Source organism: Macaca thibetana, chromosome 5 (assembly GCF_024542745.1).
Source record: "Macaca thibetana thibetana isolate TM-01 chromosome 5, ASM2454274v1, whole genome shotgun sequence".
Classification (NCBI taxonomy): domain Eukaryota; kingdom Metazoa; phylum Chordata; class Mammalia; order Primates; family Cercopithecidae; genus Macaca; species Macaca thibetana.
The window spans coordinates 169,201,631-169,225,832 of NC_065582.1; the positions used below are offsets into that span (position 1 = coordinate 169,201,631).

The 24,202-nt window shown below is 43.0% G+C and overlaps 2 protein-coding genes across 2 annotated transcripts in view; both read left to right on the plus strand.

Moving 5' to 3' along the window:
• The window catches only part of FAM184B (family with sequence similarity 184 member B), a 155,733-nt gene that overhangs the window by 108,217 nt on the left and 23,314 nt on the right, over positions 1–24,202 (plus strand). Inside the window, exons 8-10 of the mRNA XM_050791986.1 lie at positions 12,274–12,371; positions 19,395–19,524; positions 20,966–21,178. Of these exons, the coding sequence (XP_050647943.1) occupies positions 12,274–12,371; positions 19,395–19,524; positions 20,966–21,178 (441 nt within the window). The remainder of the gene's footprint in view (positions 1–12,273; positions 12,372–19,394; positions 19,525–20,965; positions 21,179–24,202) is intronic.
• Positions 1–24,202, plus strand: part of QDPR (quinoid dihydropteridine reductase) — a 213,523-nt gene that overhangs the window by 38,127 nt on the left and 151,194 nt on the right. The gene's annotated exons all lie outside the window — the stretch shown is intronic.

Genomic DNA, 24,202 nt, shown 5'->3' on the forward strand with positions numbered 1-24,202 from the left:
CTGATGGAGAAGCTACAGCAGGTTATCCAGAAGATCTAACTAAGATCATTGATGGGCCGGGCGCGGTGGCTCACGCCTGTAATCCTAGTACTTTGGGAGGCCGAGGCGGGCGGATCACGCGGTCAGGAGATCAAGGCCATCCTGGCTAACACGGTGAAACCCCGTCTCTACTAAAAATACAAAAAATTAGCCGGGCGTGGTGGCTGGGCACCTGTAGTCCCAGCTACTCGGGAGGCTGGGGCAAGAGAATGGCGTGAACCCGGGAGGTGGAGCTCACAGTGAGCCGAGATTGTGCCACTGCACTCCCACCTGGGTGACAGAGCGAGACTCTGTCTCAAAAAAAAAAAATCATTGATGAAAATGGCTACCTTAAACAACAGATTTTCAATGTAGACAAAACAGCCTTATATTAGAAGATGCCATCTAGGACTTTCATAGCTAGAGAGGTAAAGTCAATGCCTGGCTTGAAAGCTTCAAAGGACAGGCTGACTCTCTTGTTAGGAGATAATAAAGCTAGTGACTTTAAGTTAAAGCCAATGACCATCTATCATTTCAGAAATTCTGGAGGCCTTAAGAATTGTGTGAAATCTACTCTACTTGTGCTTTATAAGTAAAGCAATAAAGCCTGTATGATAGCACATCTGTTTATGGTATTATTTATTGAATATTTCAAGCCCAGTGTTAAGACTTACTGCTCAGAAAAAAAAGATTCCTTTTAAAATATTATTGCTCACTGACCACCTGGTCACCGAGAGCACTGATGAAGAGGTACAAGGAGAGTAATGTTGTTTTCATGCCTGCTGACACAATACTCATTCTGTAGCTCATAGATCAAGGATTAATTTCTCCTTTGAAGTCTTATTATTTAGAAAGTAGATGTTTTAGCACAATAAGAGAGGGTGAAAAAAAGAAATACATTTCATTTCATAAGGTTATAGCTGCCATAGATAGTGGTTCCCCTGATGGATCTGGGCAAAGCCCATTGAAAGCCTTCTGGAAAGAAGTCACCATTCTAGAAACCATTGATAATATTCATGATTCATAATTTGTGGGAGGAGATAAAAACAACAATAAGAGTTTGAAAGAAATTTATTCCAACCTTCATGGATGACTTGGAGGAGTTTGAGATTTCAGATGAGGAAGTAACTATGTAGAGACAGAAAGAGAACTAGAATGAAATGTAAAACCTGACGATGTGACCGAATTGCTGCAATCTCATGATAGAACTTCAATGGATGAGGAGTTGCTTCTTACAAATGATCAAAGAAAGTGGTCTCTTGAGATGAAATTTACTCCTGATGAGACTTCTGTGAGCATTGTTAAAATAACAAGAAAGGATTTAGAATATTACATGAACTTAGTTAATAGATCAGTGACAGCCGGGCGCGGTGGCTCACGCCTGTAATCCCAGCACTTTGGGAGGCCGAGGCAGGCAGATCACAAGATCAGGAGATCGAGACCATCCTGGCTAATATGGTGAAATCCCATCTCTACTTAAAATACAAAAAAATTAGCTGGGCGTGGTGGTGAGCGCCTGTAATCCCAGCTACTCGAGAGGCTGAGGCAGGAGAATGGTGTGAACCTGGGAGGCAGAGCTTGCAGTGAGCTGAGATAGTGCCACTGCACTCCAGCCTGGGTGACAGAGCAAGACTCCATCTCAAAAAAAAAAAAAAAAAAAAAAAAAAAAAAAGATCAGTGTGACAGTTTGAGAGGATTGCCTCGAATTTTAAAAGAAGTTCTACTGTGAGCAAAATAGTGTCAAACAGTATTGTATGCTACAGAGAAATCTTTTGTGAAAGACAGAGTCAAGCTATGTGGAAAACTTCATTGTTATCTTATTTTAAGAAATTGCCACAGCTGCCCCAGCCTTCAGCGATGATCATTTTGATCAGTCAGCAGCCATCAACATTGAAGAAAGACCCTTCACAGCAAAAAGATTACAACTCACTGAAGGCTCAGATGATTGTTAGCATTTTTTAGCAAATTAGTACTTTTAAATTTAGGTATGTATTTTTAGACATAAGGTTATTGCACGCTTAATAAACTATAGTAAAATGTAAACATAACTTTTATGTGTGTGGGAAACAAAATTGTGTGTCTTGCTTTATTGCAATATTTGCTTTATTGTGGTATTCTGGAACTGAACCTGCAATATCTTTGATGTATGCTTGTAATTATTAATACTTTTGTCTTTTAACTTTTATACTAGAATTAAAAGTGATTGGCACACTACCATTACAGTAATATAGTTCTATATTTGCCTATATATTTACCTTTTCTAATGAGTTTCATACTTTTAGGCTACCCTGTTGCTGTTTAGCATCCTTTAATGTCAACTTGAAGAAATCCCTTTAGCATTTCTTGTAAGGCAGGTCTAGTGATGAAGAATTCCCTCCACTTTTGTTTGTCTGGGAAAATCTTTCATTTATTTTTGTTTGTTGTTGTTGTTAAAATTTTTTTTTATTTCCATAGGTTTTTGGTGAACAGGTAGTGTTTGATTACATGAGTAAGTTCTTTAGTGGTGATTTATGAGATTTTGGTACACTGATCACCTGAGCAGTATACACTGCACTCTGTTTGTAGTCTTTTATCCCTCCCCAGCTTCCCACCCTTTCCCCATGACTCCCCAAAGTCCACTGTGTCATTCTTATGCCTTTGCATCATCATAGCTTAGCTCCCACTTATGAGTGAGAACATATGATGTTTGGTTTTCCATTCCTAAGTTATTTCACTTAGAATAATAGTCTCCAATCTCATCCAGGTCACTGCGAATGCCATTAATTCATCCTTTCTATGACTGAGTAGTATTTCATTGTATATATATACCACAGTTTCTTTATCCGCTCGTTGATTGATGAGCATTTGGGTTGGTTCCACATTTTTGCAAACTGTGCTGCTACAAACATGCCTGCGCAAGTACCTTTTTCCTATAATGACTTCTTTTCCTCGGGGTAGATACCCAGTAGTGGGATTGCTGGATCAAATGGTAGTTCTACTTTTAGTTCTTTAAGGAATCTCCACACTGTTCTCCACAGTGGTTATACTAGTTTACATTCCAACCAGCAGGGTAGAAGTGTTCTCTGTTCATTGCATCTATACCAACATCTATTTTTAAAAATTTTTTTGATTATGGCCATTCTTGCAGGAATAAGGTGGTATCACATTATGGTTTTGATTCGCATTTCCCTGATCATTAGTGATGTTGAGCATTTTTTCATATGTTTGTTGGCCACTTATATATTTTCTTTTGAAAATTGTCTATTCATGTCCTTAACCCACTTTTTGGTGGGATTGTTTGTTTTTTTTCTTGCTAATTTGTTCGAGTTCATTGTAGATCCTGGATATTAGTCCTTTGTCAAATGTATAGATTGTGAAGATTTTCTTCCACTCTGTGGGTTGTCTGTTGACTCTGCTGACTGTTCCTTATTGGTGCCAATCCTATTGACACTATTCTACAAGATAGAGGAAGAGGGAGTGCTCCCTAAATCATTCTGTGAAGCCAGTATCACCCTAATGCCCAAACCAGGAAATGACATAACAAAAAAAGAAAACTGCAGACCGATATTCCTGATGAACATAGATGCTAAAATCTGTAACAAAATACTAGCTAACCAAATCTAACAACATATCAAAAAGATGATTCACCATGATCAAGTGGGTTTCATACCAGGGATGAAGGGATGGTTTAACATATGCAAGTCAATAAATGTGATACACCACATAAACAGAATTAAAACAAAAAATCACATGATCATCTCAATAGATGCAGAAAAAACATTTGACAAAATCCAGCATCCCTTTATGATTAAAACTCTCAGCAAAATTGGCATACAAAGGACATACCTCAATGCAATAAAAGCCATCTATGACAAACCCACATTCTACTGAATGGAAAAAATTCAGTAGAATAGGAAAAAGTTGAAAGTATTCCCTCTGAGAGCTAGAACAAGACAAGAATGCCCACTATCATCACTCCTCTTCAACATAGTACTACAAGTCTTCACCAGAGCAATCAGATAAGAAAAAGAAATAAAGGGCATCCAAATCAGTCAAGAGGAAGCAAATTTTCTTTTATTTTTGAAGGAGGGTTTTCCGAGGTATAGTACTCTTAGTTGGCATTTTTTTGGCACTTTGAATATATCATCCCATTCCCTTCTGGCCTGCAAGGTTTCTGCTGAAAAATGTTCATTGTCTTATGAGGGGATTCTCTTATATGTAACAGTTTTTCTCTTTCTGCTTTCAAAATGTTATGTCTTTGACCTGTGACAATTTGATTCTCTATCTCAGTATGGTTCTTTGAGTTCATCTTATCTGATGTATTTAGGGCTTCTTGGATCTGTATGCTTATTTCCTTTTCCAGATTTGGGAACTTCTTAGTCATTATATTTAAGTAAGCCTTGTTGTCTCTTCTCTCTTCTTTTTTCTTTTTGCATCTTTGACTGAATTATTTCCATCTTTCTTTGACTGAATTATTTTCTGCTTGAGTGTTACCTGTGAATTTTCTTTTTTTTTTTTTTTTGAGACGGAGTCTCACTCTGTCACCCAGGCTGGAGTGCAGTGGGGTAATCTCGGCTCACTGCAAGCTCTGCCTCCTGGGTTCATGCCATTCTCCTGCCTCAGCCTCCCAAGTAACTGGGACTACAGGTGCCCACCACCACACCTGGCTAATTTTTTGTATTTTTAGTAGAGACGGGGTTTCACTGTGTTAGCCAGGATGGTCTCAATCTCCTGACCTCATGATCTTCCTGCCTCAGCCTCCCAAAGTGCTGGGATTACAGGCATGAGCCACCATGCCCGGCCAGTGAATTTTCATTTCAGTTATTGTGTTACTGTGTTTTCAGGTCCATGATTTCCTTTGGTACTTTAAAAATATTTCCTCTCCTTGTTGAAATTCTCACTTTGTTCATTCATTGTTCTCTTTATCTTGGTAAGCAACTCTATCAGAGTTATTTTTATTCTCTGTCAGGTGAATCATAGAACTGTTTCATTAGGGTCAATTTATGGAGATTTATCTTGTTCCTTTGTTGGGAACATCTTTGCCTGATTTTTATTTTCCTTGACTCTCTGTGCTGGTGTCCATGCATTAGACAAAGCAGTCACCTCTCCCAGTCTTCCCAGGTTGATCTTGTACAAAAGAATCCCCCATCAATGAGCCTGGTCAGGTAATGGGGGTCTCTACAAACTCATTTCCTCCCAGTAAGAAGCAGGAAGCTGCAGTTTTCGTTTGCTCACTCTGCACTGAGCCTAGGAGGAGCTATGGTATCTACCAGGCCAAGTTTCTATCTCCATTCTCTTCCAAGTGGCTAGACTGTAATGGATCTTATAGAGCTCCAACAGCAGCAAGACAAAAGCTAGTCTTCTAGGGACCTCCCCCTTGGAAAAGTTGGGGTGCTAGACATGCCAATTAATTCCTTTCCTCCTCTGGTTGAAGCTGGTGTAGGGAGTCTCTTCGTGATCATATGGTACTTCGCCAGGGGCAGCATCTTTGACAAGAGTGTGTTCTGAATCTCCCTACCAGCTTTGGTGAGTCTGTTTCTGCATTCTCCTGGGGTGCAGGAGCCTTTTGATTAGTTTCTGATTTTTTACAAAGGGAATATGTACATGAATTGCTGAAGTGATATGCTCATTGGGGAAAAAAGGGACCAGGACTTCCTTCTGCCACGTTGCTGACGTTACTCCTCTCAGGTTGATTTTTGAGTCGCAGTTTTTTAGATACTTGGTATTTGCACAACATGGTTTGAACTCATATCCATTTAGGCCTTGATGCTGGTAGGTGACAATCATGTCAAAACAGCCCAGCTGAGTGTCAGTGCGGTGACATGGAATTACGTGGATGAGAATCAGAAAATATAGGGCTCTACTTTTTGTGCCACCCTCCAGTGGCCATGAGACCTGAAGCAAATGGCTGGACTTCTCCAATTTTAGTTCCACGTCTGTAAATCAAAGATGGCAGTGCCTTTCCTGGCTACTTCATAGAGTCATATGCATCCATGAGAAAATGCAGAGAAATAGACAAATGCAGTGTAGCTGGGGGCCAGTGTTGTTATCTGGGTGCATCAGCCATTTTAGTATTTTCAGTCCTCTCCTCTTTCTGGACTCCTGCCCAGGACTCCTTTAAATATAGCTGTGGCCAATAAAATGGCCCAAAAATTACATCCAGCAGATTCCCTTCCATAGGCCCTGTGTTGTCTCAGAGTACATTTGGAATTCTTTTTAATCTCTAATAACTGTCATGAGATCCTTGTCCATTATTCATGTTGCTTTAAGTTTTTTCTCCCCTTTTCCTTGATCAGGCTTGCCAGAAGTTTGATGCATCTTTTCTTTCTTTCTTTCTTTCTTTCTTTCTTTTTTTTTTTTTTTTTGAAACGTAGTCTGTCTGTCGCCCAGGCTGGAGTGCAGTGGCGCGATCTCGTCTCACTGCAAGCTCCATCTCCCGGGTTCACGCCATTCTCCTGCCTCAGACTCCCAAGTAGCTGGGACTACAGGCGCCCGCCACCACGCCTGGCTAATTTTTTGTATTTTTAGTAGAGACGGGGTTTCACTGTGTTAGCCGGGATGGTCTCGATTGCTGACCTCGTGATCTGTCCGCCTTGGCCTCCCAAAGTGCTGGGATTACAGACCTGAGCCACTGCACCCGGCCGATGTATCCTTTCAAAAACTCAGCTTTTAGATGTGTTGGTCAGATGTGTTTTTTCTATTTCATTTGTTTTGTCTCTTATATCTCTTTTCTTCTACTTGCTTTGGATTTATTCTTTTGTTCATTTTCTAACTTCTTGAATGTTTTCTAATGAATACATTTAAAGCTATAAATTTCCCTCTAAGTGTATGTCTTATCTGTGTCCCAGAGTTTTGAAGTTTATCTGATTCTTTTAAACCTACCTTCTTATTGCTTTCTAATGTTCTTGCAGTGCCATCAGATAACACAGTCTGTAAAATGTCAGCACTTCGAACTGTGTTGAGGTTTGCTTTGTAGACCAAGTCAGGGTCAATTTTAAGTAGTTCCTATAGATAAGGAAAAAAGCACATATTCTTGGTGTGGTAGTAAAACACGCATATTTGAATCCTGGCTCTGGAATATATTCACTATGTGACCTCGCATAAATGTTAGTAGCTATTGGTTTATTTCTTAGCTATTAGGTTTAGCTTACTGATCTTGTTCCAATCTTCCTCATCCTAGCTCATTTTGTCTGCTTAATGCATCAGTTTCTGAGAGATGCATATTAAAATCTCCCATTATAAGTTGTCCCACTTCTCACTACAGTGATACACATTTTGCCTTATGTTTTCAGGCTCTGTCGTTAGAGGGCTACAGCTTCATTGTTGAGTGTTTTAGTGAACAATTCCTTTCATCAGAAGAGCTCTCCATGTAGAACTTAGCCAGTTCATGTTTGTTCTGACTACTGGTCTTATTAGAATTGTTTTGCCAACATATTTTGTGTTTTCTATTGAACACAATTTCTTTGTAACCTTGAATTTTCCTTTCGAGACAGGGACCTACTGAATCATACATCATTTATATATTTATATTGTAATAGTACGTATACTTATCTGATTATCTGTTTTCCTTCCACATTCACCATGCGATTCCCCCAGGTTTATACCGAACCTGAACTTATGGCAGGTAACTCACAAAGCTGTTTTGCTTCTAGACTATGATATCTACTGCTGGGCTTTGTGGGAATTAGAGATCTCTGAGATATTTTTTATGCCCAAAATACCTGAAACTAGGAGGCACAGGAGGACCTTTTAGCCTCTGGTTCACATGTAGGTTATAATCTGTTTAGTCACAACATGTTTGAAAATACGCGACAATGAACCAACCTCACTGGACCTGTGACCAGTTCATGTCAAACAGCTTGACTTCAGTTTCTAGTTACATGAAGAGGGAGGACTCAGGCTATGAAAAAAACTGCGCTGCAGGTTCTCAGTCCCTGGCTGTAGGGTTTATAACATTTTTAAAACTATATCTGGGATTATGTTTACATTCACTTATGTTTAGGAAGGGAGAAAGAAATTGCTCCTATAACAATACAAGGCAGAAAAACTTTTGTTGTTTTGTTTATTCATGTGTTCCTAGAACAATGCCTGGCACATAGTAAGTGATCAATAAGTATTTGTAAGAAAATTGTGGTAGCAAGGCCGGCTGTGATGGCTCATGCCTATAATCCCAGCACTTTGGGAGGCTGAGGCAGGTGGATCACCTGAGGTCAGGAGTTCGAGACCAGCCTGACCAACATGGTGAAACCCTGTCTCTACTAAAAATACAAAAATTAGCTGGGCATGGTGGCACTCACCTGTAGTCCCAGCTACTTGGGAGGCTGAGGCAGGAGACTCACTTGAACCCAGGAGGTGGAAGTTGCAGTGAGCCTAGATCCCACCACTGCACTCCAACCTGAGTGACAGAGCAAGACTCTATCTCAAAAACAAAACAAAAAACAACAACAACAAAAAGAAAATTGTGGTAGCAAAAAATTGTTATGGGAACTTCAAGAGGAGAAGGTGTAATTGCAACAAAAGATATTGTGAAGCCTTCATGAGGAAGTAACAGTTGAATAGGCCCTCGAAGAATAAATAGGATCTGGAGATTAAAAGGTGCATCAATTAGGGTTTGATCACAGAAACAAGCTACTAAGAATGATATAGGATATGAGATTAAATTTAGGAACTGACCTAGCATAATTGAAGGCACCAGCTAAACACTTTACATTCCACTGTTGCTTCTTTACCTGGTGGTGGGACTAAAGTGAGCAGGGTGGGCCGCTGGAAGGAAAGAAGGACAGAAGTGAAGTGAGGAAGATCAAGAATGAACTGCAGCCCACAAGGCTGGGCTTGAACCGTGTCAGTGTCTGAAGCCAACAAGGCTCCACATTTGCTAATGCAGTGACCTGTAGGAGAATCAGGCATCCTTCATCATGGAGCTAGACATGCACGTGGCCGGGGATAGGGAGAACCCTGAGGAGGATCTGGCGGGTGTGGGAGGAGCTTCAGGCCTGGCTGCTGCTCCAGGAGCTGTACACACAGGCCCAGGATAGAGAGGACTCAAGGAGAAACCAGCAGGAGCTGAAGGAGCTGAGAGGCCAAAACCTGCCCTGGCCGATAAGGTGAGCGAGCAGATCAGCAATGACATGTGTAAGCTACAACAGCACCAGGTGCCCTGCATTCAAGCATCCAAGCTTAACAGGGAAATGACTGCTGCTTCACTTCCATCTTCCACATTTTATGCAAAGTCACATGGTCCAAAGTATGCAGGGAAGGAAGTCCTGGGAAGTGTATTTCTGGCTTAGCAGAGTTAACTCAGAACATGTCCACCCCAGAGGGAAGATAAGGGCTTAGGGAGAAAAGCTGCAGGACGCAGAGTGGATGTTTACTCTCTCTCAGGCCATCACTTTGGAGTGCCCCAGGACAGATCCTCCCAGCACAGTGGGCAGTGGGTACCCAAGTGCCATCTCCTTGCTGATTCTCTGGAAGTGGGCATCACATGGTATTCTGCTACATTTAGAGGCAATGCAAATGATTTAAACAGAACTTGAACTTATGAATCATAAAGGCTCCTAAAGCAGGGCAGGAAAACACTCAAAGTTTGGGCAACAGCCATCTCCACATGCCACCATCCAGCCACATGCCCAGGGGATTTTCATGACAATGCAGCAATCCCAGGCCCTTCTCTCCATGGGATGTAAAGCAGGGGAAGGGTGGGTACTGTGACTTACACCTGTAATATGAGAACTTTGGGAGGCTGAGGCAGGAGGATCATTTGAGCCCAGGAGTTTGAGACCAGCCTAGGCAACAATAGCAAGACACTGTGCCTACAGAGAATGTAAAAAGTACCCGGGCATGGTGGCATATACCTGTAGTCCCAGCTACTCGGGAGGCTGAGGTGGGAGGATCGCTTGAGCCTGGGAAGTTGACGCTCCAGTGAGCCACAATTTCGCAACTGTACTCTACCCTGGGTGACAGAGTGAAATCTTGTATCATAAAACAAAACAAAACAAAAAAACAACAAATAAAAAAACAACAACAAAAGTGAGTATAGGGTAAGCATGGGAGAGAGTAGTCTTCCCGCTATCCTGGAGTGGCCCGTGACATATTTGTGCTTATTCGTTTAGTAATGACTCACATGTGCCACACACTGTTCTAGGCATCAGGGAAACAGGTGAGCAAAGTCCCTGCCCTCATGGAGCTTACCTTCCAGTGAGGGAAACAGATAATTAAAAAGTGGACAAGTCAACGTCAGGCCGTGATATGTACTTTGGGAAAAACAGAGCAAGGTGGGGAAAACAGAGTGAGAGGGGCTGGAATTTTAGAGAAGGTATCCAGGGAACAAGAATCCCAGGGAACAGTCCAGACATGGTGGCTCACACCTGTAATCCTAGCACTTTGGGAGGCCAAGGTGGGCAGATCACTTGAGCTCTGGAGTTTGAGACTGGCCTGAGCAACATGTGAAATGCGTCCTTACTAAAAATAAAAAAATAAAATTAAAAAATGAGCCAGGCATGGTGGCACGCGCCTGCAATCCCAACTACTCGGGAGGCTGAGACAGGAGAATTGCTTGAACTCGGGAGGCAGAGGTTGCAGTGAGCTGAAATTGCACCACTGCACTCCAGCCCGGGTGGCAGAGTAAGACTCTGTCTCAAAAAAATAAATAATAATAATTCCAGGGAATAAACTTGAGTGTTGAGTGTTCCTTAGGTACCTAATACTGTTCTAAGGACTTTACATTGTATCGACTCATTTAATCTTTGGGAAAACCTAAGTAATTTTCCAAGGTCACATCATTAATAAGTAAAAGATCTGGCATTTAAACACAGGGCGTCTGGTAGCGGAGCCTAAGCTTTAAGTCAGAGACGATCTCCTGGTTGCAGTGAGTGAAGTGAGGGAGCAAGGAATGCAAATATCAGAGGGAAGAGGGAACAGCCAGTGCAAAGCCCTGAGCCAAGTGCATGCTTGTTGTTTGGAGGAGTAAAAGCAAGAGTTTGGTTCTGGACATGTGGCAGTTTGAGAAGCAGGAGAGGAGGAGACTTCAGCAGAGAAGACTGAGAAGCAGCAACTGGGGGCGGGGGGAGGAGAAAGCCCAGGAAAGAAGGCTGCATAAAGGAAGGAATCATCGATATTTCCAATTCTGCTGGGAGGCCCAGTTAGCACAGACCCAAGAATTGACCATTGGATTTGGCAATGTGGGGGTCTTCATTGGTCTTGACATTGATGGCCTTTTATAGACAATACAGTATATGCAAAGGCAACCAAAGCAGTTCCAGATCAAGGGTGAATGGGAGCCCAAGGCTCTACCCTCCAGCCTCAGCTCTGCCCCTTCCTACCACGAGACACCTCCCAGGATCCCTGGAACACAGTTTGACCACAGATGTAAGCCAGCCCCTTTGTTTCACAGCTGATGAAACTCAGGTCCAAAAAAGGGAAGAAGCTGGCTCAAGGCCATACAACTAGTTAGTGAAAAGCACACGTTACAATGATCACTATTTCATGAGACAAATCTATTCCTACCCTGTCTTATGCTGCTTTCGTGGACCGTGTGGTTATGACAAATAGAAAAATCAAAATAACAAGGTCTTTTACACCCGTGTATCTCTGTGGGAAGGAAAGAATGATAACATGAGCAAATTCAATTCATAAAATATTCAGAAGCCTCATTGTTAACTAATAGTTTCCATATTCTCCTCCCATACCACATTTCTGGTCATTCAGCAAGTTCCATGTTTTCTGATTCTACATAATGGGACATAGCAGACTACAAACTGTACAATGGATGTAATAGTAACACTAGTTGCTCACACTTACTGACCACTAGCCATGAGCCAGCATCGTTCTCAGGTCCTTACAACAGCCCTGTGCAGCAGGCTTACCAAGGAAACAAAGCCCTCTCTGAGGGTTATGCTTGGAACCATATCATGAAGTGGTCAAGAGTTCAGTCCCCAGGTCCTATTGTCCAGTTGCATATTTCATTTCCACTCCTCACTGATGGTGGCACCCTAGCCAGGTTACTTCCCCTCTTTATGCTTTAGTTTTGTCAGCAGTGTGAAATGCTTCGTAGACTGAAAAACAGGATACAGGGATCAGGGCTGGCATTGATCACAGTAAGCCAGGCACTGTTCTAGTCACGTCATCATCACAAGCCTTGGCATCCCCTGCAAGCAGGGCACTGATAGTGGGTTGCCTAGGCTCCCTCTCCTCTGCTCTCTGATTTGAATAAGCCACAGATTGAATCATTAAGCTGTACTTAAGCTCATCTTGCCTTTTTTTTTTTTCTTTTTGCCTTAGGATCCATGCTTGAAGCTGGATGAAACTTCACCAAGAGGAGAGGAGTATCAAGATAAGTTAGCAGCTGAAGAAGGAACCAGCAGTGATGAAGAAGAAAGGTACAGAAAGACATTGCAGATTTCTGAGTGCTCCAATGAATGAGGACTCAGATGTGGAAGGATTCTTCCATTCATTCATTCTATCCTCAAGTATTTATCACTGCTCCTTGCAGCATGCTTGGGGAGGCAACAAGCATATCTTGTAGGTCTTCAGCACAGCTATGGGCTTTACATAAACTATCTTACTTAATTGTTACAACTACCCAGAGAAGCCATTTTTTAGCTTAAGAACCTGGAGCTCAAAGAAGTTAGCAAACCTGTCCAAGATTCAGACCTGCACTGGCCCAAAACCTCTGCCCCTATGTTTCCAAGTGTTCTTTAATTAGGGGATATAAGTGAGGTTTGTGATCCTGAGGAGATCCCCACCTATATCACCTATGTCAGTCAGCTATTGCTGCTATAACACCCCCAAATATCAAAGATTTTTAGCTCATAGATTAGCTACCCTTATGATTGGCTCTATCAGGCTCTGCAGGTATATTAGGTCGTTTCCACATTGCTATAAAGAAGACCCCAAGACTGGGTAGTTTATAAAGGAAAGAGGCTTAATTGACTGACAGTTCTGCTTGACTGGGGAGGCCTCAGGAAACTTACAGTCATGCCAGAAGGGGAAGCAGGCACGCCTTACATGGCGGCAGGTGAGAGAAAAGTATGTGTAGGAGGAAATGACAAACACTTATAAAACCATCAGATTTCGTGAAAACTCTCACTATCATGAGAACAGCATGGGGCAAACTGCCCCCATGATCCAATCACCTCCCACCAAGTCCCATCCTCAACACGTGGGGATTATGGGGATTACAACTTGAGACGAGATTTGGATGGGGACACAAAACCTAACCATATCAGTGGGACTTATATGAGCTTGGCTCCTGGGTGAGGGTCAGGTGTTATTGCTCTGTCACACACTACAGTTAAAATCTGCTCCACATGCCATCTCATTCTGTGGCCCAGGCTGAAGGATTAGCCCCCATCTAGGGAATGTTGTTGTCATGGTAGAGGGAAGATGTTCAAAAGGCTTATGGAAACATGCAGTGGCTCGTCAATCCTAAACTCAGAAATGCACTCTCATTTCCACCCAGCTTCCATGGGCCAGAGCAAGTCACAGAGCCAAAACTAATATTAAAAGTCTTGAAGAAGAAAGTTGGAGGACTCAGGCTACCTGATTTCAAGGCATGTTATAAAGCTTTAGTGATAAAGACATTGTGATATCAATATGCCAGTACACAAATAAGCTAATGAAACACAATGGAATGTTAAGAAATAGATTCACACACACATAGTTGCTAGATTAATTTTTGTTCATGGTGCCAACGCAATTCAATGGACATAGGAAAAGTTATTCAACAAATGGTGTTGGAACTGGATACACATGAGAAGAAAATGAACCTCAACCCCTACTATGCCCTATGCACAAAAACTAATTTGAGATGTTTCATACATCTAAAATATAAAAACTAAAACAGAAAAGTATCTTTGAAACTTTGGTGTAGGCAGTAATTTCTTAGATAGGATGTGAAAACAGTAATTATCAAAGGAAAATTAATACATTGGTTTTCATCAAAATTGAAAGTTCTGCTTATTAAAAAAAAACTTAAAATGAATAGAAAAGCGACAGACTGGGATAAAATATCCCATCTGTATTAAGAATATATAAATAACTCTTATAAATCAGTAATAAAAAGACAAACCTATTTGATTTTTAATTGAACTTTTAAGTTCAGGAGTTCATGTGTAGGTTCATTATATAGGTAAACTTGTGTCATGGGGGTTTGTGTTACAGATTATTTTGTCACCCAGGTATTAAGCCTAATACACATTAGTTACTTTTCCTAATTCTCTCTCTCCTCCCACCCTTCACCCTCTGGTAGGCCCCAGTGTCTGTTGTTCCCCTCTACGTGTCCATGTGTTCTCATCATTTAGCTCCCACCTATAAAAGCGAGGACATGTGATATTTGGTTTTCTGTTCCTGTTTTAGTTTGCTAAGGATAATAGCCTCCAGCTCCAACTATGTTCCTGCAAAGGACATGATCTCATTCTTTCTTATGACTGCATAGTATTCCATGGTATATATGTACCACATTTTTTTAAATCCAGTCTACCATTGATGGGCGTTTAGGTTAATTCCATGTCCTTGCTACTGTGAATTGTACTCTAGTGAACATATGTGTGCATGTATCTTTATAATAGATTTATGTTCCTTTGGGTAGATACCCAGTAATGGGATTGCTGGGTCAAATGGTATTTCTGCCTCTAAGTCTTTTAGGAATTGCCACACTGTCTTCCACAATGGCTGAACTAATTTACACTCACACCAACAGTGTATAAGCATTCCTTTTTCTCCATAACCTCACCAGCATCTGTTATTTTTTGACCTTTTAATAGCAGCCATTCTGACTGGTGTGAAATGCTATATCATTATGGTTTTGATTTGCATTTCTCTAATGATCAGTGATGTTGAGTTTTTTTCATATGATTTTTGGCCACATGTATGTCTCCTTCTGAAAAGTGTCTGTTCATGTCCTTTGCCCACTTTTTTAATGGGATTGTTTGTTTTTTTCTTGTAAATTTGTTCAAGTTCGTTATAGATGCTGGATATTAAACCTTTGTCAGATGCATAGTTTGCAAATCTTTTCCCCCATTCTGTAAGTTGTCTGCTCTCTCTGTTGATAGTTTCCTTTGCTGTGTAGAAGCTCTTGGTTTAATTGGATCCCATTTGTCAATTGTTGCTTTTGTTGCCATCTCTTTTAGTGTCTTCGTCATGAAATATTTGCCTGTTCCTATGTCCAGAATGGTATTGCCTAGCTTGTCTTCCAGGGTTTTTATAGTTTTGGGTTTTACATTTAAGTCTTTAATCCATGGAGTTAATTTATTTTCTTAGAGACAGGGTCTCACTATGTTGCCCAGGCTAGTCTTGAATGATCCTTCCACCTCAGCCTCCCAAAGTGTTGGGATTCAGGCATGAGCCACCATGCCTGGCCTTAAGTTAATTTTTGTATGTGGTATAAGGAAGCGGTCCAGTTTCAATCTTCTGCAAATGGTGCCGTTATCCCAGCACCATTGATTGAATAGGGAATTCTTACCTCATTGCTTGTTTTTGTCAGGGTTGTCAAAGATCAGATAGTTGTAGGTGTGTGACTTTATTTCTGGGTTCTCTGTTTTGTTCCATCAATCTATGTATCTGTTTTTGTACCAGTACCATGTTCTTTTGGTTACTGTAGTCCTGTAGTATAGTTTGAAGTCAGGTAGCATGATGCCTCCAACTTTGTTCATTTTGCTAAGGATTACCTTGGCTATTTGGGCTCTTTTTGGGTCCATATGAATTTTATAATAGTTGTTTCTACTTCTGTGAAAAATGTTCAATAGAGATAGCATTTAATCTATAAATTGCTTTAGACAGTATGTTCATTTAACAATATTGATTCTTCCTAACCATGGGCATGGAATGTTTTCCCATTTGTTTGTGTCATCTCTGATTTCTTTGAGCAGTGTTTTGCAGTCTCCTTGCAGAGGTCTTTCACCTCCCTGGTTAGCTGTATTCCTTCTATATTTGTGTGTGTGTGAGAGTTGTGAATGGGATTGTGTTCCTGATTTGGCTCTCAGCTTGAATGCTGTTGGTGTATAGGAATGTTAGTGATTTTTGCACATCAATTTTGTATCTTGAGACTTTGCTGAAGTTGTTTATCAGCATAAGGAGCTTTTGGGCTGAGACTATGGGTTTTCTAGATATAGGATCATGTCATCTGCAAACAGGGAGGTTTGACTTCCGGTCTTCCTATTTGGATGGCCTTTATTTCTTTCTCTTGCCTGATTACCGTGGCCAGAACTTCCAATACTATGTTGAACAGGAGTGAGAGAGGGCATCTTTGTCATGTGCTGCAAAACTATTTTTTAAATGGACAAAATACTCGAACAAGCACTTTCCTAAAAAAGATGTATGTGAGGCCGGGCATGGTGGCTCATGTCTGTAATCTCAGCACTTTGGAAGGCCAAGGCAGGTGGACTGCTTGAGCCCAAGAGTTCAAGACCAGCTTGGGCAACGTGGCAAAACCCCATCTCTCCAAAAAAAAAAAATACAAAAATTAGCTGAGCATGGTGGCACATGCCTGTAGTCCCAGCTACTCAAGAGGCTGAGGTGGGAGGATTGCTTGAGTCTGGAAGGTTGAGGCAGCAGCAACCCATGGGCCACTGTAGTCCAGCCTGGACAACAGAGCAAGATCCTGTCCCAAAAAAGAAAAACATATATATATGTGAGTGGCTCGTAAACACATGAACATGTGGTTAACATCATTAGTCATCAGGAAAATGCAACTTACCACCACAGTGAGATACCATTTCCCACCCACTGGAATGGCTAAAATTAAGAAGTCTGACAACATAAAATGTTAGCAACAATCCAGGGCAACTGAAACTCTCATACATTGCTGGCAGGGTCTAAAATGGTACAATCACTTTAGAAAACTATATGATTGTTCCTTAAAACATTAAGCACATACCTACCAGCAGCTCCACTTTTAGGTATTTAAGCAAAATAAATGGAAAACATTGCCGGGCGCAGTGGCTCACACCAGTAATCCCAGCCCTTTGGGAGGCCGAGGCAGGCGGATCACCTGAGGACAGGAGTTCAAGACCAGCCTGGCCAACATGGTGAAACCTCGTCTCTACTAAAAATACAAAAATTAGCTGGGCGTGGTGGCACACACCTGTAGCCCCAGCTACTCAGGAGGCTGAGGCAGGACAATCACTTGAACCTGGGAGGCGGAGGTTGCAGTAAGCCAAGATCACGCCACTGTACTCCAGCCTGTGTGACAGAGCGAGACTCTGTCTCAAAAAAAGAAAAGAAAAACATATATCCACAAAAATCCTTGGACACATTTATTTCTATCAGCTTTATTTATAATAGCCCAGAAGTGTAAACAATCCAAATGTCTATCAATAGAAAAATGGATAAACAAACTACCATATATTCATGTAAAGGAATACTACACAGCAACAAAAGGAATGAATTGCTGACATACACAACAACATGGATGAGGCCCAAAGACATGATGGGGAGCAACATAACCTGGAAACAAGAGAATGCATCCCACATGATTCTGTTTGTATGATGCTTCAGCTCAGGCAAAAGTGATCTATGGTGATGGAAATCAACGCTTTGGCTGCAAGGGAAGTTTTGGGGTCATGAAAATATTCTGTATTTTGATTGAGATGTTGGTTTCATGGTTGTATATATTTGTCAAAACTCACTGAATTGTACACTTAAGATCTGTGTACCTCACTATATGTAAATTTTACTTGAATAAAACATTTAAAAGAATAATAATAACTGAGCCCCATCCTGAGAGAAAGTTCAGCCCCCTCCTCTCTCCCAGGACTCACCGGGAGTGCTTACCTGGCGGTGCCACCTGTCACTCTTGCCCGAGGCTGCTCCTCCGCTTTCTCTGGCCTCCTAACCCTTGGTTTCATACCCAGAGTTCAGACCCAGGTATCCCTGCTTCATTGCTCCTTAAAGGTGGCTATGTTTTGCACACCTTCGAAAGGCTTGAGGATAACCTAAGAGAATCAGAATGCAGAGAAAGTAAACGCCTCTCTTTTAATGTGTAGTTTTGTTTGTTTGTTTGTTTGTTTGTTTGAGATGGAGTTTCACTCTTGTTGCCCAGGCTGGAGTGGAATGTTGTGATCTCAGCTCACTGCAACCTCCGCTTCCTGAGTCCAAGCAGTTCTCCTGCCTCAGCCTCCTGAGTAGCTGGGATTACAGGTGCCCGCCACCACACTCAGCTAATGTTTTGTATTTTTAGTAGAGATGGGGTTTCACCGTGTTGGTCAGGCTGGTCTCGAACTCCTGACCTCAGGCTATCCACTCGCGTCTGCCTCCCAAAGTGCTGGGATTACCGGCGTGAGCCACCGCGCCCAGCCCATAGTTAGTTCTTTATGTAATTCTTACTATGTGCCAGACACTGTTTTAAGTACTTTATAGATACTGACTCTACTAATCCTTGTGGAAAAGGTAGCATTATTAACCTTATGTTATAGAGGAGGAAGCTCAAGCCAGGAGAGTTTAAAGATCTCACCAAGATCTCACTGCATTGAGTGGGCTGTAGAGCTGGAATTTGGAGCTGGGTAGTCTGGCCCTTGCACCATCCTCTTGGCCACCTTCCTATGCTGCTTCTAGCATTATACCCTTCCTTTCAGGGGTCCCCATTGTCTGTCTCTTCCTTAACCCCCCAGCCTGGGCCTTCACACCTCTGCCAAGCAGAGTACCCCATCTCATGGCCTTTTCTCACAGCCCAAGACCCTAAACCCCACCTCTGGAGCTCTGGCCTGATGTCCTTGTCAGGGGAAGCAGATGCTGCTTATCACCTGGCAGTCTCTCCAGAGAGCCCCACCATGTGGCATCCTTTCACGTTGTGAAACAAGATAAATACTTAACATCCCAATCTAACCCAATCGCACTTGAAATTCTCAGCTGGTTCAAAAGTTCAGAATTAAGGAAGGGAGCATCTTATCTAGAATGCAGAAACTCTTGCAGCTTTAAACTAGCATTTCCTTGTTCACGTTACATATGTGGAGGCCTATTTATAGTCCGCCGATTTGTACTTGGGGATGCCAGTAAAATGTGTGAGCGTGCTTTGACAAGCGCAAAACACTGTGTTAAAGTGAAGTGTTGTTGTCATTTTTATATGTGCAGAAAGAGCTGCAAAATTAAGACCATAGAGATCTCTTTTTGGAGCCCCCAAAGACCTCATATCAGTAACTCTAGCTTTCAGTCATTTTGACAGTTGATCACCATTTATTAAGAACCCGCTAAAACAGATATCGGGTGGTTCCTGATTGTATCCTAAGTGCAATAATACACTTTATATGGCAGGTTGCTTTTTGAAAGTCAAGTAAGATGTTTCTAACCCCCACTAACTGCTCTCAGAGCTCCCTCCTCCCAGGCACAGTGGCTGTCACGTTATCAGAGTGGCAGTGTCATTCCCAGCCCGAGGATCTTTTGTGATTGTGGCATCCCTATCTTCAAAGGACCGAAGTGCTTCTCAAGGAGGGAAGTGACCCAAAACCTCCACTGGGCTCTTTGTTGAAGGAGAAAACATCCGAAATCCCCCGTCTACAGGAGGACTGGCAAAGCCAGAAGGCCAAATTGCAAGCCCAGGTAGGACAACCCTGGTTGGGATTTCTCCCTTCCTGAGATCCTGCTCCCTCCTTTTTACAAACTTGGAAATGCATGCAGGGCCGGATTCACATCCAAGCTGGGAAGGCATTACAGGACCAGGGCAAAGTGGGATTCTTGGTTTTATTCATTCATTCATTCCAAACCTGCTGCAGCTGGGCACGGTGGCTCACGCCTATAATCCCAGCATTTTGGGAGGCCGATGGGGGCAGATCACTTGAGGTCAGGAGTTGGAGACCAGCCTGGCCAACATGCTGAAACCCTGTTTCTACTAAAAATATAAAAAATAGCTGGGCATGTGGTGGGCACCTGTAATCCCAGCTACTCAGGAGGCTGAGGCAAGAGAATCATTTGAACCCGGGAGGCAGAGGTTGCAGTGAGCTGAGATCACACCACTGCACTCCAGCCTGGGTGACAGAGTGAGACTGCATCTCAAAAAGAAAATAAAAAACCTGCTGTGCTAATGAGCACTCAGTATGAGCCACTGATGAATTCATCAATGCACAAACCAGAAAAAATACCTTACATTTTACGGCCAGGTGTGGTGGTTCACACCCATAATCCCAGCCCTTTGGGAGGCTGAGGCAGGAGGAACGCTTGAGCCTAGGAGTTCAAGATCAGCCAGGGTAACATAGCAAGACTCTGTCTCTACAAAAAAAAAAAAAAAAAAAATTACCGGGTATGGTGACATGTGCCTGTACTCCCAGCTACTCGGGAGGCTGAGGTGGGAGGGTTGCTTGAGCTCAGGAGTTCGAGGCTGCCATGAGTCATGATCACAACACTGCACTCCAGCCTGGGCAACAAAGCAAGACCCTGTCTCAAAAAAAAAAAAAAAAAAAAAATTTTATATATATATAAAAAATATATATATATATCTTTAAATATAAAGATATATATATATATATTTTAGCAATGGAAGTGGGAACAGACAATAAATGGTTGACATAAGAAGTTAGTAAATCACGTAGTTCATTCTAAGGTAATGATGGCTCAGGAAAAAGAAAACTAGAGCAGGGAGGCTGTCCTGTGATGGGGGATGTGGGCTTGGGGGAGGTAGTACTATATGGGGCTATCAGGAGAAGCCTCAGTGAGGAAGCCAGATTCGAGCAGGCACCTGAGGGAGGAGGGGGGACGTCACATGGGTCCCTGGAAGGCATTCCAGTCCCCTCTTGATTTCTCTTGAAAGGTTGGTGTCCCCACCCCTCTTTTCCTCTTTCCCGGCATTCGTGGCTCTAGCTGAGGGGTCCCTGGAAGGACTAGCCACCCCCAGGTCCTTCAAGCTTGCAGCTTCCATCCCCTCAGAGTCCCTAGAGACAGAGGAGGCTCAGCTGCATGGAGGTGACATTTAGAAAGCTTTTATTTAAAGAAAACATCCCAGGAAAGGCAAGGGGCTTAGACTGAGGGTAGGATGCCTGGTGCGCAGGTCTTGCAGATGCAGCAGGCTCTGGAGCAGTGCACCAGCAACTACAGGGAGGACCTGCAGGCGCTCAAGCAGCTCTCGGACCTTGAGAGGGAGAAGCTGCAGCGTGAACTCCAGGAGACCACTCAGCAGAACCAGGCTGTGAAAGCCCAGCTGGAGGCTTCCCATCAGAGAGCCCTGCGCATGCTGGAGAAAGCCAGACATCAGGAACTCAAGGTGAGGGAATGACTGTGTGGTCTACTCTGTGCCGGGCACCTGCTAGATGAGAACTGCCATGCGCAAAGCCGTCCCTTTTCTACATGACGTCCAATCCCCCGAGAATCTTTCCAGATTGTTATTATTGTATTCCCGTTTCCAGATGAGGAAAGAGGCTCAGAGAGATTTTGTAACTTGCTCAGGGTCACATAGCTAGTAAGTGGCAAAGCAAGAAAGCAGGCTAGGTCTGCCGGGCTTCTTGTGCTACGTTTCCCCACCTGCTTGCGACCTTGGTGGCATAAGAATGAGTTGCTTTCATGACTAGAGCAGTGGCGTGCATGAACACACCAGGAAGGCAGGCTCAGTCCTACAGCTAAAAACGAAGACGGCAGCACAGTTGAGAAAGAACAGCTCAGGCTGGGAACAGTGACTCACGCCTGTAATCCCAGCACTTTGGGAGGCAGAGGTGGGTGGATCACCTGAGGTCAGGAGTTTGAGACCAGCCTGACCAACATGGTGAAGCCACGTCTCTACTAAAAATACAAAAATTAGCCGGGTGTAGGGGCAGGTGCCTGTAATCCCAGCTACTTGGGAGGCTGAGGCAGGAGAATTGCTTGAGCCTGGAAGGTGGAGGTTGCAGTGAGCCGAGACTGTGCCATTGCACTCCAGCCTGGGCGACAGAGCAAGACTCTGTCTCAAAAAAAAAAAAAAAAAAAAAAAAAAAAAAAAAAAAAAAAAACAACTCAGCCACAAAGACCTTTCCAAGGGTTTGGAAAACCGTAGTGTGTTATACAATGATGGATAATCTGGTGGGGTGCTTCAGGCATGTTTCATCCAGCACCTTCTACCTTGTGGCCTGGCTTAAACACAGCTTTCTCAGAGGGTGTTCCCTTCCTGCCCTCTTAAGAATTCCTTGAAGAGGCGTCCCACAAAAACAAGGGAGCAAACCAAGGGAGAGGGAATAAAAGAGAGATGGGAAACTGGGGATTCAATGCAGGAGCAAGAAGGAAGGTTTGAGGAGTCTGGCTTTGCAGCTGGACAAGGAACTGGGGGCTCTGGAAGAGCTGTTTCCAGGGGAAAGAAGACTGATGGATTCTCTGATCGATTTGGCCATGTGGAAAATTGCACTGTGTGTTTTACAAAGCATTTAGAAGTTGTAGGAAGACTTTGCCAGATAGCCAAAGGAAACTAAACAAATAAAAAATGCAGCATTTATTAATGCAAGGAAAAACAAAAAACTGCACAAGGCAGAAGTTCAATCATAATAATTTATTCAGCTCAACAGTAAATAATATTTACATATTCTCTATAAGGAAAATAGGAAGTGTACTTCAATATATTAAAAATATATATTGTATACTATGTAAAAGGAATGGAAGACATAGAGTGAGTGAGACCTGAAATCCTGATCTACTAAAGTAGAAAGACAATTCATAGTCTCAAAAATGATCAAGATACACTAGAATGGAAACATTGTCTTTTAAAGGCTGGTAAATACAACAAGAAACAAGGAGCTGACAATGGCTGCCTCAGAGAAGAGGAGTCAGAGAGGGAGGAGGAAAGGACTAGGAGGCTGCTTATTTTCCTTTCTTTTAATACTATTTGGCTCTTTATACTAAATGCACATATTCCCCTGAGAAGAATATAAGAGAAGTTTTTTAAAAAAAGAAAGAAAGTCGAGCACAGTGGCTCACGCCTGTAATCCCAGCACTTTGGGAGGCCAAGATGAGCAGACCACTTGAGACCAGCCTGGCCAACATAGTGAAATCCCAACACTACTAAAAATACAAATATTAGCTGGACATCATGGTGCACGCCTGTAGTCCCAGCTAGTTGGGAGGCTGAGGCAGGAGAATTGCTTGAACCCGGGAGGCAGAGGTTGCAGTGAGCTGAGATCACACCATTGCTCTCCAGCCTGTGTGACACGGCGAGACTCCGTCTCAAAACAAAAGGAAGGAAGGAAGAAGGGAGGGAGGGAGGGAAGGAAGGGAGGGAGGGATGGAGGGAGGGAGGGAGGAAGGAAGGAAGGGAGGGAGGGAGGGAGGGAGGAAGGAAGGAAGGAAATAATGCACATGGACTGCCCGGCACTTATTAGGTGTTCAAAAAAGATGTCAGTTTCCTTATTTCTTTATTTCTTTAATTCTTCTAAATCTTTTTTCACTTTGGCTTACAATCTGCAAGAGCTCAGTGTGGGGAGATCCCAGGTGTATTCGCTGCTGGGTGATATTGACCTTTGTGTATGGCCGAGCTTTATTCCTCCATGCTGTGGACCCCAGTTTCTCACAGGAGGCAGACAGGCAGGGGGCTTCACCCACCTGAGGCAGGGAGTTCCAGGGGCCCTAGCGGGTTGGACTCATAAGGTCTGAGTCCCGGCCAAGGGAAAGTGAAAGGACATTCTGCCCATTGGGTATACCCCAGTTCCTGTGTCAGCGATTAGGAATGGACTGCCTGCGTTCAAGTCCTGGATCTGCCATTTACAAAGTGTGGGAGCTCAGATAGGTCATTTAGCTTCTTTGTGCCTCAGTTTCCTCATGTATAAAATGATAGATGGTAGTATGAATCTTATGAGATGGTTATGAAGATCAAAAGGGATACTGCTTGTAAAGTACTTAGAACAGTGCACGGCTCAGTAACAGCGTGGTTTTTAAAAGGTCCACTTGTATTATTCACTCATCTATCCTGCAGGCATTAATTGAGTAGCTGCCACGAGCTGTCATCATGCAGAGCTGCGGAGATATCAGATCATCACTACACTCTCTGTCCTTACGTAGCTCACCTCTAGGGGAAAAGGCAGCCCCTCAAACAGGTTGCTGGGATCGTTGGGTGGAAGCCATGAGGGAGTTGTCTAAGGTATTTGGAAGCACTGGGAATGGAGACATTATATAATACAGGACTTTTGGAGAGACAGGGTGAAACTAGGTCCCTCAGGAGGCCTCAAACTGGCCACCACAAGATCAGGGTAACCCTCCTATAGCAGCTGGAGAAATTCACCAGGAATGAGTCTCCAACTTGCCCTGAGCCTTGAATGCTGCACCCTGTGTGATC